This window comes from Carya illinoinensis, chromosome 13 (assembly GCF_018687715.1).
Source record: "Carya illinoinensis cultivar Pawnee chromosome 13, C.illinoinensisPawnee_v1, whole genome shotgun sequence".
Lineage (NCBI taxonomy): Eukaryota > Viridiplantae > Streptophyta > Magnoliopsida > Fagales > Juglandaceae > Carya > Carya illinoinensis.
Genome location: NC_056764.1, coordinates 32,747,968 through 32,765,853, shown reverse-complemented (window position 1 = coordinate 32,765,853; position 17,886 = coordinate 32,747,968). Strand labels below are relative to the sequence as shown.

Sequence of the window (17,886 nt, the reverse complement as noted above, 5' to 3'; positions counted from 1 at the left end):
AGATTTAAAAGATTAATTCTTTTGTTTTAAATTTATCAGATTTCTTATTGGATTTATTTTATAATTTTTTTAGTTGTGAAAATTATTTTGATATACTTTCTTGTTATTAATTATTATTTTGTAGTTAATAAATTTTATTATTTTATTTTACTAAATCACTATATTTAAATTATATTATTTAAATTTACCATTATTAAATCTTTTTCGTTAGATCTATTTTGTGACTTAGATTAAAAAGATTACACTTTATTTCTTTTCCTATATTTTTTTGTTTTCCTTCTTTTTCTTTTTCCTTTTTTCTTTTCTCTTTCCTTTTTCTTTCTTTTTTCTTTTTTCTTTTTTTTTTTCTTCTTTCTTTTTCTCTTTCTCCTCCTTATTTCTCCCCCAGCCCGTGCGTGACCCAGCCTCCCGATCTAGCCTCCCGATCGCCCGTGCGCGACCCAGCCACGCCGTGCCCCATCGTCCGGCGACACCGCCTAGCCCACCAGCTCCCCCACACTCCGGCGACCTCCCCCACCCCAACCTTGCTTCCCCACACTCTCTCTCCGCTCCCCGTTGGCCGTGCGAAACCCATTCGGGTTGTGGGTTTTTGCGCCGCCGTGCGCCGCCCATTTATGTCGCTGTTGCTCCCATTTTCTTCCCCATCAGCTGGCGACCTCACCCCTCTATTTTCAGCCCCTCTCGAGCCGCCAAACTCCTCCACGCACGGCTGCAAGCCGTGGCCCAAAATCGTCCCCGCGCTGCCGTCGCACCACCATTGGCCACCATCTTCTCACAATTTCATTACCGGTCCTCTAGCAACCCAAAGCACACTTCCCCAGCCCCGATCCGCCACCTTTGAAGCCCCACTATCTCCATTTGTGTTTGATGATTTAATACATTGAGTTTTTATTGTTTTACAATTTTTTTTGTAAATAAATGTAATTCTTTTGACTTTCCTTTCTGTAGGACTAATGGAGTTTAGGGCAAGAACGACCTTTCTAGCACTGTGGAGAACCTGAAGGTAAAACAGGATTTTAAAATTTCTCTTGAAATTCGTTTATATATAGTTAATGCAAGCTTGTCTTTGAAAATTTTGTCTAAACTGAATTTATATTTGATCTGTGCTTAAATTTCTATGGGAATTTATTGATGTGTATGTTAATCTTGAACCCGCATGAGTAATTAAAATAGGATGGATGCTGCACTGTGCAATCTAATTAAATGATCATGATGATGAGCCTAACTTGCAAGCTAGTAATGAATAATTTATATATACGCAGAAATATAAAGTAATTAAAACAAATCGGCCTTGTTTACATGATGATCACTTTTATTATAGAAATGGTTATTCACAAATATTTAGCTAATAACTGATAGATCATGGAGTAGGGATTTATTAATAGTATGTTCTGTTTTGATTGTATGCAGTCTTATGTTTTGGCTTGAGTTTAAGTGGACTATGGATTTATTAATAGTATGTTTGTTTTGATTGAATGTAGCCTTATATTTTGGCTTGAGTTTAAGTGGACTATGGATTTATTATTAGTATGTTCATGGGTTTTGAGAGTAATTTCAGATTGTAATGGACAGATTTAATATTTACTCCTTAATTACACTAGTATTTGTCCCATGAGTATAGAAATGGTGGGTAAATTATTATTGCTCATGAATTATATGCCACGAGCCTCTCACCAGGAAATTTGGTGGAAAAAAGACTTTAGCTACGATATTGTATGATGGGGAATACTTATTTCTAATAGTATAACAAGTGAATAATGTTTTTTCGACAAATATAAAGGTGACTAAAACATATTTATCACTAGACGGTGTCATCCCAATACTAATAATAGTCACGATTTAGGGAGTGGTAAAAAACTTTATACCACTAAATGTGTGACAAAATCATACGTGGCTAATACACTTTTTCGGTCTCCACTCTGGTGGCAATTGATGTTACTGGCACCACAAAGGGTTAGGTTTCTGTCTTCATTTGCCACGGATGAAAATAAGTTTTGCCACAACTTCTAGTCATGACAAAAGGTAGTTTTTTCCCACAAAATAACTTTTTCCTGAAAAAAGTTTATTGCTCATGAATTATATGCCACCAACGTCCCACAAACAAAATTGGTGGAAAAAGATTTTTTCTCACATAGTCTCCATTTATTTCGACCAAATTACTTTATGAGAAAAACCAATATTTGTTGTAGTGAGTACGTTCTCCCTAGAAAATACAGAGCTGTATATGCCTAGCCATTACTGGCACTGGTTATAAACTGTACTCTTTTTTTCCTAATGTATCGAACATGCGATAATTCCAAAAGACAGTCGGTCCAAATTTGTCTCCTTTATTTGAGAGCCTTATCGCTCATCTTATCACAAACATAATGTAGCGGGCCAACCTGTATTGAATATGCTGTTACTTGGCAAAACTCATTATCATCACATCAAGATAAGAATTCGATACATAATGAAAATATTCGTCATGTATCTCTACCATCATCTATAGCTAGTTGGCTATCATGCATTATGCAGCTAGGGCCTACGTTAATTTATACGATAAATGTTTTCTGTACATGAAAATAAACAAAAACTCTATGTGTAATTATTTTTGTATATTCTTTCAGCACTTCAATAAAGTAATTGGTTGCATCATTTTTAAAAAATATAAAATAACTTCTTGAATAATGCTACATACAGTCATTATTACGTACTCCTTGCACACTCTATTAATATCATTGGCTGTATCAATTTTTTTAATACTTAGCCAATCACATCAGTAGAGAACGTAAAAGAATAAATGCATATAAAATTTTTGTATAAATATATATATCCTCAGGGATGGAACTACTAAGTAAATTATATGAAAATTAGTATTTAGCCTCCCTAAATTATTTTTTTGTAACTTAGGCCCCCCAAACCAGATTTTTTGGTCCCACCCCTGTATATCCTCTATTATAATGGTCCTACATACGTAACTCATGTGTACAAGTTAATTAGGTACATTAAAAAGTTATAGTTCCAATATTAAGTTTTAAAGAAATGATAGTTACAGTCATAAGTGCGCCGTATAATTATTTTGAAAAAAAATAAATAAATACAAGATTTAAATAAAAATAAATTAATTTTTTAATAATAAATTATATTTTTTTTTCAAAACGGTTATATAATACTTGCAAACTTTATAACTGTACGCAGAATTCCCTGTCATATGACATTTCAGCCTTTCAAGTTGCACGAGTTACATGCAGCAATAATTTACTTGCTTTTTTTTCAGAAATAAATAAACAAATGTAAAAACCGGACGATACGTAAGGTACCCCGGCCCTGACAAGCAGCTAGCTAGCTCTGAATGATAATATGCATGAGAGGGAATGAAACACAAGGAAAAACAAATCTACTTCGAAAAGACAACAGACAGCTAACATGAGATGTTTCATCAATACATGCAAAACTCCCAACAACCAAATTACTATGGAGATTTGATGTCCACAGAAGAAATCACACGGTTCCACGTAGTACTCGGTCGGCATTAAGCTGCCTGACAACGATTTTTTTTTTCATTTTATTTAGAGATTAAGAAAAAAAATTTTTAATAATGTTTTAATTTTTTAAAAAATATATATATTTAAAAATATCAAAATATTATTAACAATTTGAAAGGCTAACTAGCATTACTCCACGTACCTGTAGGGGACATTTAATTCTGCTTGTTTTTTAATTCTTACTGATATTATTATTTGAAATACAAGGCTCCTCTTATAGATAGCTAGCTAGGGTAATGGCCAATGGGAATCGCTTCTAGTATTCGTGGTAACTCCGATCCTGTGTTAGGCAGGCAAGCATCTTTGGAGTCTAGTGTTGCGCGCGGACGGGCGGGCCGCTATCGATCCCTGTTCAATGTGGTGTAATTAGCTGGTGCACATTTGCACTCACCCAATATACAGTACTGATTTACCTTCTTCTTATCATCGATCTGTCATCATCAGAGAACTTGGAATATTGCTTGCATGCGTACTAAAAGACACTTTATATAAAATATATATTAAATTGTGGTAAGTTGGTTCCAATTACGTCGAGTCTGATGGTATTACAGTGTGTGTATATATATATATATATGTAATAGAAAATATCGTTTTCTCTTCCGTTGAAAACAAAATTTCATGATGACATTTCAAGATCACCATACGTAATTTGACAATAATTTTATATTTGAACTAATCGTTGTAGTACCACTGCGCACACCACGTGCAACACGTTGATCAGACTAACGTCCAGTCAACAATTACCAGTCTGGCAGGGACCGATGCACATTAGTTTATTGGCATTATGTAATGATCTTCACGTGCCTGAGAAGAAAGAAAAGGACAAATATATCTAGACGTATTTTCCCTTTATAAAATCTTAGGTTTAGGTATACATATATACACAAAACCAACACAACATGCAACATTTACGATAATTTCAAATGGAGAGTCCCACCACGGACCGCATCACCATTGTCCTTAATTTATTTGAGAACCTTATCCCTCATCTTATCACCAATGTAATGTAGCGGGCCTACTATTTGAAGCTGTTCCTTAATGAGCAAAGCTAATTATGTATCATCACATGATCGAGATAAGAATTCGTTACATAATGAAAATATTGGTCATGTATTCCAACCATCTATAGCTAGCTGGCTATCGTGACGCAGATAGGGCCCACGTTAATTTATACAATAAATGTTTTCGGTACATGAAAGTAAATCCTATATACATCCTCTATTATAATGGTCTTACATAACTCTTAAATATATATATTTATATATATATATATTTATATATATATATAATGGAGGCGGACGGTTTCAAACTCAGATTTTTCATTAGAAGAATTAGATTATATGTCATTAAGCCATCAAACTCTTGGTCTCATGTGTACAAGTTAATTGGATTCGTTACAAAATTATAGTTCCAATATTAAGTTGCAATATGTAATATTAGTGTATCAATCATTTTTTCATTGATCACATAATTAATAACGCCATAGCTAGAAGCTTGATCCAAATATCCATCCAAACGACTTTCGGCCTTTCAATTTGAAGGGGTTCCATGCAGCAATAATTTTCTTAAGTTTTTATTTCAGAAATAATTAAATAAATAAATGTAAAAACCCGACGATACGTAAGACAATTAAGCAGCTAGCTAGCTCCGAATGATAATATGCGTGAGAGGGAATGAAACACAAGGAAAAACAAATATACTACGAAAGACAACAGACAACTAGCATGAGATGTTTCATATATCAATACATGCAAAACTCACAACAACCAAAAATTATTATATATGGGGATTTGATGTCCACACAAGAAATCACCCGGTTCCACGTTGTACTCGGTCGGCATTAATTAGATTTTTTTTTTTTTTTTAAAGAAAATGCTGGGGGAAGGATGAAATAGACCCCAAATCGACTGATATTTGATTTCTTTTTTTAAAAAATTAATAATTAAGAAAATTTTTATTAATAAATTAGTATTTTTTTCAAATATATATGCAAAAATATATAATAAAATAAATAATTACCATTATCAGTCCAGCTATCGGAAAGGTATATATAGTAATATACCTCAATGCTTCAAACTTCACCCTTTTTTTATACTTCAAGCTTTTCAACGAATTCATTGATTCTTAGTTTTTTATAATATTGCTGATTAGACACATGTCTATCATTGTGATGGATTAAACCGAAAGAAAAGAAAGTTGGGTCGACAATATCAATTATATATACGTCGATCAGCTTTAGAGCTCCATGCTATCCTAGTGCCAAAATTAATAATGCAGATTGAGGTTAAAAAATATTTTTAAAATTAAAAAATTAAACTACCCAATAAGGAATAGTAATTCAAAACAAATTAAATATTAAAATAGTCAATACGCTCTGTCTTTTAAATATATTAAATATCTCTATATTTTAATTTTTTACCACATAGTTGATAGTAATTTACAGTTTTCATGTTCATGTACTGAACAAAGATATAAATGCAGCGAACGAATAAAAGAACAGCCCTCCTTGATAAATATAAACAATTTGAAAGGCTAGCATTACTCTACCACATCTTTGGAGTCTAGTGTTGCGGGCGGGCGGGCGGTTGCACAGTTGCATTCACCCAATGTACGGTACTGATTTACCTTCGGCTTAGCAACGATCTGTCATTATCAAAGGACTTGGAATATTGCATGCATGCATGGGTGCCAATAGCCCCTTTATATAAATCTATATTAAATTGAGGCGCGTTGGTTCCGATTACGCCGAGTTTGATGCTACACTACTGAATATATATAGAAAATATCAGCCGAGTAGTTTCGTTGAATTGGCTATGCAATTTGTGGTTGGGCAAGACTTGTCTAATTTGGCAAGATTTTTCTGTTTTGCATGGGGTTTTTGGTTTAGAAGGAATAAGCTTGCATTTGATAATAAGATACTATCTCCTTCTCATGTTATCTCCCATGCCTTGGATCTGTTGTATAGTTATAAAGCTGTTGTGGTGAAGTCTCGGGTGCAAGCCAGGTCTCACTTTAGCTGGAAAGCACCTCCGGTAGGTGTGTTAAAACTTAATACTGATGGGGCTATCTTTTCAGATGTTCATAAGGCTGGTATAGGTACCATATTGCGTGACTCTACTGGGCATGTCCTTATGGCTGTCTCTAAAATTGAACTAGAATTGGAAGACCTTGAAACCGTGGAGCTCCTGGGTGTGTTCAGAGGCATGCAATTGTGTATTTCCATGGGCATCTCGGCTCTTGAGGTGGAAAGTGATTGTTTGCTACTTGTTAAAGCCTTGCAGCAGGATGATATGTCTAATTCTTGGCTCGGAAATTTATTTGCAGAAGTGAAACGCTTATATACTTATTTTTCAAGTGTTTCTTTTGTTCATGTGTATAGAGAGGGCAATAGAGCTGCTCACTTACTTGCTAGAAATGCTTGGAGAGTAGAGGACATTGATATGTGGTGGGATAGTATTCCAGATTTTCTTTCTCAAGCCCTATGGCTTGATAAATGTCTGTAATCGCCTTTTATCCAATGAGGATGATTGTTCCTATCAAAAAAATAAAAAACAAAATTTCATGATGACATTTCAAGATCACCATACGTGGCCTATTTGTTACATTCATTTTGCGATGTGGAAAGTAATTTGAAAATAATTTATATTTGAATTAATCGTTGCATCACCACTGCGCACGTACACCATGTGGAACACGGCTAGACTAACGTCCAGTCAACAATTACCAGTCAACAGTTAGTTTATGAATAATATTATATATAGATATTATATTTATTTATTTTTTCATTCCGTACCGTGTGATAGTTTTGAAAAAAAATATGATCTATTATTGAAAAATTAATTTTTTTTATATAAATCGATCTTATATTTATTTATTTATTTAAAAATAATTATACAATATTTTCACACTCACGTATAAAGAAAAGACAAATATATCTGGACGTATTTTTTCTTTATAAAATCTAGATTTAGGTTTACATATCTTTCGATCGGTATTTATATGTATATAGGTATTTTTATTAATATCATTATATCTTTCGATCGGAAGAGAAGGAAAGGCAGCTCAGGCCAAAACACGTTGCTTTTTGCTTTTTTCCAAAAAAGAATTTGTTTAGAGGATAAGTTTATGACTTTTTATTAATTGCTTGCATGCAGAGCCATACATATACACATTAATTATCCTTAATTGAAAAGTAAAAAATTTCCAAGGGAATCGATTAGGCGCTATCTAGCTAGCTGGACCATTTATTATAAATAGATGGTCGATCTTCGCATTTCGTTTAGAATATAGACGAACACTATATATAGTCTATAAAGACAGCGAAAACACAGGTGTCTCGAGTGGCTAAAACTAATTAGAACCAGTTTCCTGCATTTAGGCAGCCAAAAAAACCAACACAACATGCAACACTCACGATAATTCCAAATTGAGCGTCCCTCCACGGACCACATCACCAGTGTCCTTGATTCGAGAGCCCTAATTATCTCTTGTATATTAAATTGGAACTATCAATTTGAATATATATATATATATATATTGACACACTCATATATATATACAAACAAGGTTTTCGAAATATTAAAATATATCATTGTCCAATCATTTATTATATTATATAGTGAGGCGTCATACATTTATAAAATTAGACATGGCAATTTTATTGTAATATATATGATACGAAGATCCATGAATTCAACACAATCACAGTATGAAAAATAAACAAGTTTGGGTTTGATATAAATTAGTTTGGGTCAAAATAGATTGATCCGATAAGACATGATTATTTTACGGGTAAATTGAGGGTCAATCCACGAAACTCACATTCAACCAGTATACCATAAATAAATTATATTTTTAAATTTTATGCTTAGTTTTATGTGCATATATATATATATATATATATATATTATTGTTGATAGGAATATGTGATATTAATATTAATATTTGACTACGTTATATCTTGATCTATTAAAATCTTCTTGTTAATACGCAATTTTATTTTCTAAAAATATTAATTTTCTTCTATATTATTAGTTTCCATTTTGATAATAAAATATTTTATCATGTATCAAATTTTCATTGTAAATTATATATATAGTTATCATTGTATTATATATAAAATTATATTAATTGAATTAAAAAATAAATACACAGTTTAGCCCAACCTATTTATATGAAACGGGTTAAACAAGTTGAAATGGGTTAAACGAGTTGAAAATGATTAAATGGGTCATGTTGAGATTAACCTTTCAAAGTTAGTTTAAGCGGGCCAGTCGTACCGTATCATGTCACCCATTAATTATGTGAGATGGGTTCGGGTACTTATAGGACTCATTTAATAAATATATTATTTTTGGGTTGATTTATATAGTTTAATATTTATGATTTAACAAACCACGAGCAAGTCTAATTGCCACCCCTATATAAAATAATAATACCGGAGAACAAAATTATCTTGGAATAATTATTCTGTTTCTAAAAGTATTTCCAATGTAAATTAAAAAAGCTCTCAGGACCTGATAATATATATTTCCAAGTTAGAACAAATAAAACAAAAATTATTCTCAAAATAATTTCGCACAACGTCCACAAGTTGAATCATATCATGTGATATGTCGAATGCGCATGAATTTCGCTCGAGCAGGTTTGCAATAATTTTAAAACTATGATCATTTCATGTACTTCTTCGGAGCTCATTTTGGTTTGAACTCTACATTATATGCAATATTCCTTAAATTTTGCATACCTAGTTGTTAGTATATATTGGGATTAATTGGTTATCTGGATCTGAAAAAAGAGAACATATGAAATATTTGTGTTAATTAACAATTAAGTACTTTCGCTTCTCCCTAGTACTCATCATGTACATAATCTAGAACACGTGACCGAAAAAATATAGACATTTTTTAAGCGAAAAAAGGTAATTAATTTAAATTTCTGATAGGGTTTGAAAAGAATGTTTTTTAATAATATTTAATAGAGAGTAATGTGAGGAGGATTGCAAAATGAGAAATACTTTAGTTATGAATTATATAAAAATAAATTTATAAATTAATGTAACTTGATTAAATATGTCAAATTATAAAATTATTTTTAATATAAAATAAATTTAATGAATTTATATAAAATCAGTTTGTAAATTTATTTTTATCTAATTTATATATATATATATATAATAGTTGTCTTTCAAAATTTTGAGGGTGGTGACCGCCCTAATTAATCAGCTCTACTTAGATCTAGCTATGCTATAAATGCATCCGGCCCCTAATCTATCTTCAAATTGATCCAACCAATATTTAATTTGTAGACAGGTTTCTGACAAGGGGTCACAAGTAATTCATTTATGCCCTATCCAATCCGTTGCCGTACGTTTAAACTTCTGGACGCAATTATATTAATTGAAATTCCCGGCCCTTAATTTTTGGCTTTAATTTATTTATATATTTCTCATAATGTATGGTACAATATACAGAAATTCAGGGAGAGTTTAGTCTCGTTTGAATTAGTGAAGTGTTTCATTATTATAATTTTTTTATATTCTCACATAAAATATAATAAATAATTTAATTTTTTTAAATTTTAAAATAATAATAATATTCTAATAATATTTTATTCATCTTTCATATAAAAATTATATCATCTCATCTCGTTTCAAAATCCAAACCAGTCCCACTAATATCTTTTTAATTTCTATTAGTATATTTATTAATATTATATATATATTTCAATATATTATATTTTTTTATTTGAAAATACATATTAAGGCTGAGAGTTTGTTTTAATTATTTTTACAATTTTAAGAAAAAAACTTGGACATACATGAAATTTATCAGTTCCCCATCGACCCTCAAGTGAGACAACTCATTACATTGACAGTTTAGGAAATAAATAAAACTCATGACATTGACTGTAAGCTCCAGAAGAAAATTCTAAGATAGGTATGTTTATGAATACTAATTAATCTTGAAATCTATGGCAGAACGTACAAGCCTCCAAGCAATTGTGGGGTCGACCCTGTGTCAGAGATAGGTTTGCGGAAACGGAACGCTTTCTAGGAGAAATGCTTTAGGTCCCCAAATGTGTTTCGAAAATTGTTTTTAAAATTTTTTTTATTTAGTTATTAAAAAAAATATTTTTTAATAATATTATAAATTTAAGAATATTTAAAAAAAAAAAAAAGCCTTATTCAATGGGTATTCGGCCGACATCCTTTCCAGGATGTAGCAATACCCTTCTGCTTGTCTCTGATACATACGGCGTAATACTGTGAGCATCCGTTCATCGCCAGCCATATTTCATTAATAAAAAAAATACTTAATTTAATTATAAAAAAATCTTATAATAAAAATAAATTTATGAATATATGATATATTAAATTTTAAAATATTTTTATTATAAAATATATCTAATTTATTAAATAAAGTTATATATTTATTTTTATAAAAAAAATTTATCATTGTAACACTTCTCATTATAGAAACATTTTCATAAATAATACATATTTGTAAGTAAATATGTATGTAATTAATTAGAGTTGTCTTATTTACAATTGGATCAATGTTAAATATTTCATAAATTTTTTAAGATAAATCAATAAATCCAATAAATCAAACCTAGTTTTCTAGATAATATAAAATGTAATTTTAATTTTAAGATAATTACAATTTTCTCTTTTCATTTATCATGTACATGCATGACACTACCTCAAATTACTTTAAAAACAACTTTTTTATATTATTTCCAAACAAACAGAAGATATTTAAAAGTTTTTTATTTTTATATATATAATTACTGAACAGTAAATAACTTTTTAACTTAGCTCTGTAACTAAAATCCCTACTAAATGACCAAAAGATAAAGAAAGAAACAACTAACAAGCTACTTGTGACCTCGGTGATCCTCTATATAAAGCCCCCTAAGTTGCACCCAAAGATCACCATTCGCCAAATCTCCTAAACATGGCATCAAAAGGCTACTTACTCCTAGGCCTTCTTGTTCTTCTTGTCTCATTCAGTTACAGCAATGCTGCTACTGCTATGTCCCCTTCCTACGAAATTTCTTCATTCAACCGAAGCAGTTTCCCCTCAGATTTCTATTTCGGGGCTGCTTCAGCTTCTTACCAGGTATAAGCTACTACTAGGTTTCAATATACATGTTTAATTAGGTATCATCGGAATTGGTTTTTTGTCCAAAATTCTTTGAGATTTTGAGAATATTTGATCGATATCCATGCTCTAACATGTGTTTAAATTCCAGTATGAAGGTGCAGTAACAGAAGGTGGTAGAAAACCAAGTATGTGGGATTATTACTCCCACAAATATCCAGGTCTCGCTCTCTCTTCACTTGTTTGGACGACCCTTGAAAATGGGTGTAAGATCTGAAGGATAATATAAAATAAAGAACAATCTAATATATATATATATATTTATCTTGAATTTTATCATCATCCTTTATATCTATACTAGATGATATGATACATTTTAACTTGTACGTTCCAAAATTCAACTTCTAAAATGGAATATTACTTTAATGATAATGCATCATGAATTGCATGGATGGTATGATACAGGTGAAAATATTTAAGATAAAACAACGTATTTCTAAAATAAATACGTTTTACCACAGAGTTACGGCATCAAGCCATTAGTTAACTCTATTTACAAATAAAAACAGCAAGTTTCTTTGATAAGATCATTCGAATAATGACTCTATTCTATCTTTAGATTAGAATGTTCATCAGTACCTCCTTGGGCTCTAACAATGGAAAACAGTAATACCTACAAGCTGGATATATATATATATATATCTGTGTGTGTGTGTGTGTGTCTACAAACTTATTAGAACTCCATACCCAAAGAGTTGAAGATAGATTTGGAAGCGAGAATGAATGAAGATCCAAGTTTGTGGTTTAGGAGCAAGCGTATACATATATATATACACAGTACTTGTCGGCATTTTGAGTAAATTCAATCTACCACCTTGAAGACAGAATAATATAATTATGAATTACTTACGGCCCGAGTGGTCGACTTGATTCGCTCTTTGAATTGGGTCGTGCTTTGGGAGACATTTAGCCTGTGAGCCGAAACGTATTCACATGAACTTTCTTCTACTTGTATGCACAAGGCCAAACCCTAAAGAATTGTACAAGTACTTTTAGTACCCTGTACTATCTAGTACTTGTCATTTACATTTTCTGAATATAAGACTGTTTGAACCTAATGCAGGGATGATAGCAGACGGTAGTAATGGAGATGTAGCCATCGATCAATATCATCGCTACAAGGTATGCCTTTTTCCCCTCTCTACAATAAAAATACTTATTTATCATTAATTATATCATACAAAAATTACTGCTTTTTTAAAAAGTAAATATATTATCATCGTAACTAGTGATTTTCATTAATTATAAATACTCATTTACTTTTTTAAGAGAAGTGCTATAGTCATAAAGGGATAACATAAAATGAATTCTATAAATTGATGTTATTTAATATAATCTATTAAATTTATTTTATAATAAAAAAGTGGAGCATACATATATATATATAATATGTATAAATATATCGTATCGTATAGTATCTGGTTTTGGATGTGCATAAATAACTCAGTTGAAACCATGTTTGTCATGAAAGATGATAATTTATGATCAGCTGTATGCATTTTTTTAAAATTATTATTATTATTATTATTTAAATTGGAGTGTAGGAAATATTATTATTATTATTTATAAATTAGAGTGTCGGTTTCAGAAACGACATATGATCATAAATTCTCATTATTGAGAAACGACTCAAAACCATTCTGGGAAAACGTAAAATTACTGCCTTCATAAAAGTTCGATAGTAATTTTGTCTTTCTTTTATTATTATGTGTTATAGGAAGACATTGCGATTCTGAAGGACATGGGTGGAAATGCATACAGGTTCTCAATCGCATGGGTCCGAATCATACCAAGTGAGATTCTCATCTGCATAAATTAATTCCAGGATGAAAATTCAGACAATATTATAAAAAAGGCATTAAAATTGGATTATAAATTATAATTATTATACATCAATGGAGCTACAACAATCTCATTTGGGGCCTATTTTCAGCTGGAAAGCTTAGCGATGGTGTGAACGCGGAAGGAGTTGCATACTACAACAATCTCATTAATGAGCTCATAGCCCAAGGTCATCATGATTTTTTTTTTTTTTTTTTTTTAAGGTCATCATGATTTATTCCAATATATATATATAGTTCTAACATATCTATAAATTAATTATCATAAAGTGCTAATCTGTAGTTTTCTATATATAATTGAATGAATAATGCATGCAGGTCTTACGCCCTTTGCGACAATCTTTCACTGGGATATTCCGCAGACTTTAGAAGAAGAGTATGGTGGTTTTCTGAGTGAAAAAGTCTTGTAAGTAACTAATTATTCACTCTATAGAATTTTTATTCACAAGTCGGTACACATTTTATATACCAATGACATGGACGATCATGTATTCACACGACTCGTGATTAATAGAACGAATCTTTTAATTCAAAAACTTAGACAACTGAGTAAAATAAATCTTTTATTTTTTTTTATAGAAATAATCATTTCTTTAATCATTAAAAATATAAAAAATAAAAAATAAAAAATAAAAAAATATAAATCTAGCATATTTAACAGTGATACTATTATTTTTCAATATTACATATATTAGGTGTGCGTGTGTATTAATACATATATTATTATATTCAGGCCTGATTTCACGGACTTCGCGGAAGTTTGTTACAAGGAGTTTGGCGATAGGGTAAAGCATTGGATCACACTAAATGAGCCATGGACGTACAGCAATGGTGGATACGCACAAGGGATGTTAGCACCTTTCCGATGTTCCTCCTTTTATAATGCGAATTGCACCGGTGGGGATTCCGCCGTCGAGCCTTATGTGGTTACCCATAACCTTCTTCTTGCTCATGCTCAAGCTGTTAAAGTGTACAAGGCCAAATATCAGGTACGTACTACCATATTTTATGTACCCTATAATATTAATCAGTCTTTGCATTTCATGTTGACTATATATATATATATAATACGTTCAGGCAGCACAAAATGGTTATATCGGGATAACCCACGTGTGCTACTGGATGGAGCCATACTCTAACTCAGCCGAAGACCGTAACGCCTCGTACCGTGCCCTTGATTTTATGTGCGGATGGTAAGTTCAGCATGCTAGCTTGAGGGTTTTCAAGTTTCTATATATATAATTCGATTTTCTTAATTTTCTAGGATTTAAATTAAGTCAGAATGCAGTTGTACTCATTGAAATGCTCCATATATATATATATATATATATAATAAATGGTTTATTAAATCAATATTAATGCAGGTTCATAGACCCTATGATAACTGGTGACTATCCGGCGAGCATGAGATCTCTGGTTGGATCGCGTTTACCCACTTTCACTGCAAATCAATCGGCGATGATTAAGGGCGCATATGATTTTATCGGATTGAATTACTATACCGCTAATTATGTTGCCTACGCACCTTCATATCAATATGTCAACAAAACCTACATGACAGATGGTCTTGTTAATCAAACAAGTGCGTACTACAAATTCCACGTTTTTATTACTGATTATATCTATATATGGTTTACTAACTAGTAAACCATCATGTTTTTTCTTACTGTTCATTGCAGCTTCTCGCAATGGCGTCCAAATTGGTCCATCGGTATGTATATGTGTTATAAATAGACCGACATTTCTTTTTAGTTATATTGAATAATAACAATAATATATAATGACCATATTGATCTTATAATTAAAATGGCAGACTGGTTCATCTTGGCTGAAAATTTATCCTAGAGGACTTCAAGATCTTTTGAACTACTTCAAGTATAAGTACAATGATCCGGAGATTTATATTACTGAGAATGGTATCTCTCAGCTCATGACTCTCTGCATGTTTTTTTTTTCTTACCATTTGTTCTCGCCTATTTATTAAAGGCAATGAAATATTGGGAAAAGTGATGTCCATTTGAATCTAAATAAGCGAAACCCTATATATGTTATTGTAGGAGTTTCTGAGGTCGATAACTCTACCTTATCGCTTGAAGAATCTCTTGTGGACAACCAAAGAATTGAATATTATTATGGCCATCTTGCCTATCTTAACAAGTCAATTAATGAGTAAGTGCTTTTTCACGGTAAATATATATATAGTTCTGATCTGATCCACACCTTCTCTCGTACAAAAAGTTGACAAGTTTTGACATTTCTATATCCTTTTGAACAGGGACGGTGTGAAGGTGAAGGGATACTTCGCTTGGTCTCTCATGGACAACTATGAATGGAACTCGGGTTATACAGTACGTTTTGGCCTCTATTACATAGATTATAATAATAACCTGACAAGGCACGCTAAACTATCGGCCAATTGGTTCAAGAACTTCCTCCTGAGCTAGAACAAGCTGAAGATGCTCGATCGTATTGGACGGTGAAAATGGTTCCATCTATGTAATTGCTCTCTAAATAATGTCCGAACTTTTGGGTACGGACTCCAATGCTTGTTAAATAATGAAGTGCTGTGTGCCTATGCGATTAAAAAATAAGGTCTAAGCAATGAGTACTACAGGCATAGTCTGCCGTCTTTTATTATCATCGCGCCATGCATAGTTCACATCTTCTGAATTTTACTTATTAATTTTGAAAGATTAAGACGTGTTAAAGTTTTTACAAGCGTACCATATACGTTGCCCGCCCAACCCATCATGCGTTCGTTCGTCTTCATGGAGTAGCTAGCTTTATAATTTTTTCCACGCAACAAGATAATGGAAGAAGTGATATAAATAGTGAAAATAATATTGGAATAATATTAATATAAAAAAATTGCTTATTTGTAGTCTGTTATTTTTACAAAAATAATTATTTTTATTAAAATATTTAAATATATTTTCATCCAAAATAGTTCATTTATTTTTTTAATTAATAGCTTAATTAATATATATGTGTGTGTGAGAGAAAGTACTCTATGAGACTATGAGATAAGATTGTGGGTGAGATATTAATTATAAATGTCTACTTGTTGTTTGCATATAAACCATATATATATAGCTTAAAAGCTGAGGAGAGATCATACAGTAGCGTCCATACTAAGGCCTATAATTTTACAGGAAAAAAGAATTGAAATATTTTATATCTCATCCTTGCACTATGTATATATTATATATAATTTTTAATTATTTTTATTAAATATATATTGTATTAATGATAAGAGAAGAATTTAATTAATTTAAAAAAAAATATATATATATGTTATCAATTGTTGAATAGCTGGCTGGCTAGCTAGCTTTAGGCCAGGTACATACTTACTTATCATGTCACTCATCTTGTCCATCCTTGATACTCGAAATCGAAGAAAACTGTCTTTGGAACGGTTCTATCTCCAGTTGAGCATGGAATTCCATTGTAATATTTAATATTATTCTCGTGCTTTTCTAAGTGGATTCAAAAGTTATTTGTGAATATAATTATTCTAAAAATTTTTACATTATTTTATAACAATTTATTAATTATTTATAAATTATTTATAAATATTTTGAAACATTCTTTTCATACAAACTTACTCTATAGTTTCTTTGATTTAAGTTACCTTATATTAGCATCAAGGATTATAAGAGTAATACGACAAATGTTAACAATAGGCTTGTTGTCCTAGATTTAGCTAAGATCAACTCCGATCCTTTTCTTCATTGAAGGGTAATTGAAACAAAAAGTAGTAGATCAGTGAAGGTGGAATAGATAAGAAATAGAAATGGCTTTCATTGTAGTTTTGTGGTGAAGAGTAGAGGTAGCAGTGATGGTTTAGCATTTCTTTGATCACCTCATATCTAGGTGGAATTGATATCATATACTCAAGGCTTTAAAACCTCCTAGTCCTACCACTTGGTTGTACATGGTGGACTTCAACAAAATCCTTCAGCTAAATGAGAAATATAGGGGACCACTTAGACCTTATACTCAAATGGAGAGCTTCACGGTAGCTGTGGAGGATAGTGGACTAAGTGAACTAAATTACAAAGGGGACACTTTCACCTAGTGTAATAATAGAGAAGGGAGCAGCTTCACAAAATAAAGACTTGATAGGGCCTTTGGATGCACTGAGTTATATAGTCTCTTCCCAGACGTTTATTTTACAAGTCTTGCAGCGCACACCTCTGATCATAATCCCCTTTTGATATCATTGCATACTTCACTTAATTCAGAAAGAAAGGCTCAAAGAATCTTCATATATGAAGTGAAAGGGAGCCAAAGAGAGGAATGCTAGCTGCTTATAAGTGATGCATGGATGAGTGTAAAATGAGGGGACAACTCTAA

At 31.6% G+C, this 17,886-nt stretch overlaps 1 protein-coding gene across 1 annotated transcript; it reads left to right on the top strand.

Annotated features, from left to right (window-relative positions):
- The first annotated feature begins 11,446 nt into the window (after positions 1-11,446).
- On the top strand, positions 11,447-16,167 carry LOC122290749 (beta-glucosidase 24-like). Its single transcript, XM_043098367.1, has 13 exons — positions 11,447-11,647; positions 11,781-11,850; positions 12,753-12,811; positions 13,407-13,482; positions 13,623-13,700; positions 13,849-13,936; positions 14,264-14,519; positions 14,608-14,723; positions 14,895-15,112; positions 15,210-15,241; positions 15,344-15,446; positions 15,588-15,699; positions 15,806-16,167. The coding sequence occupies exons 1-13, from the start codon at positions 11,483-11,485 to the stop codon at positions 15,972-15,974; spliced, it is 1,542 nt and encodes a 513-aa protein (XP_042954301.1). The 5' UTR covers positions 11,447-11,482; the 3' UTR covers positions 15,975-16,167.
- Positions 16,168-17,886: the final 1,719 nt, after the last annotated feature.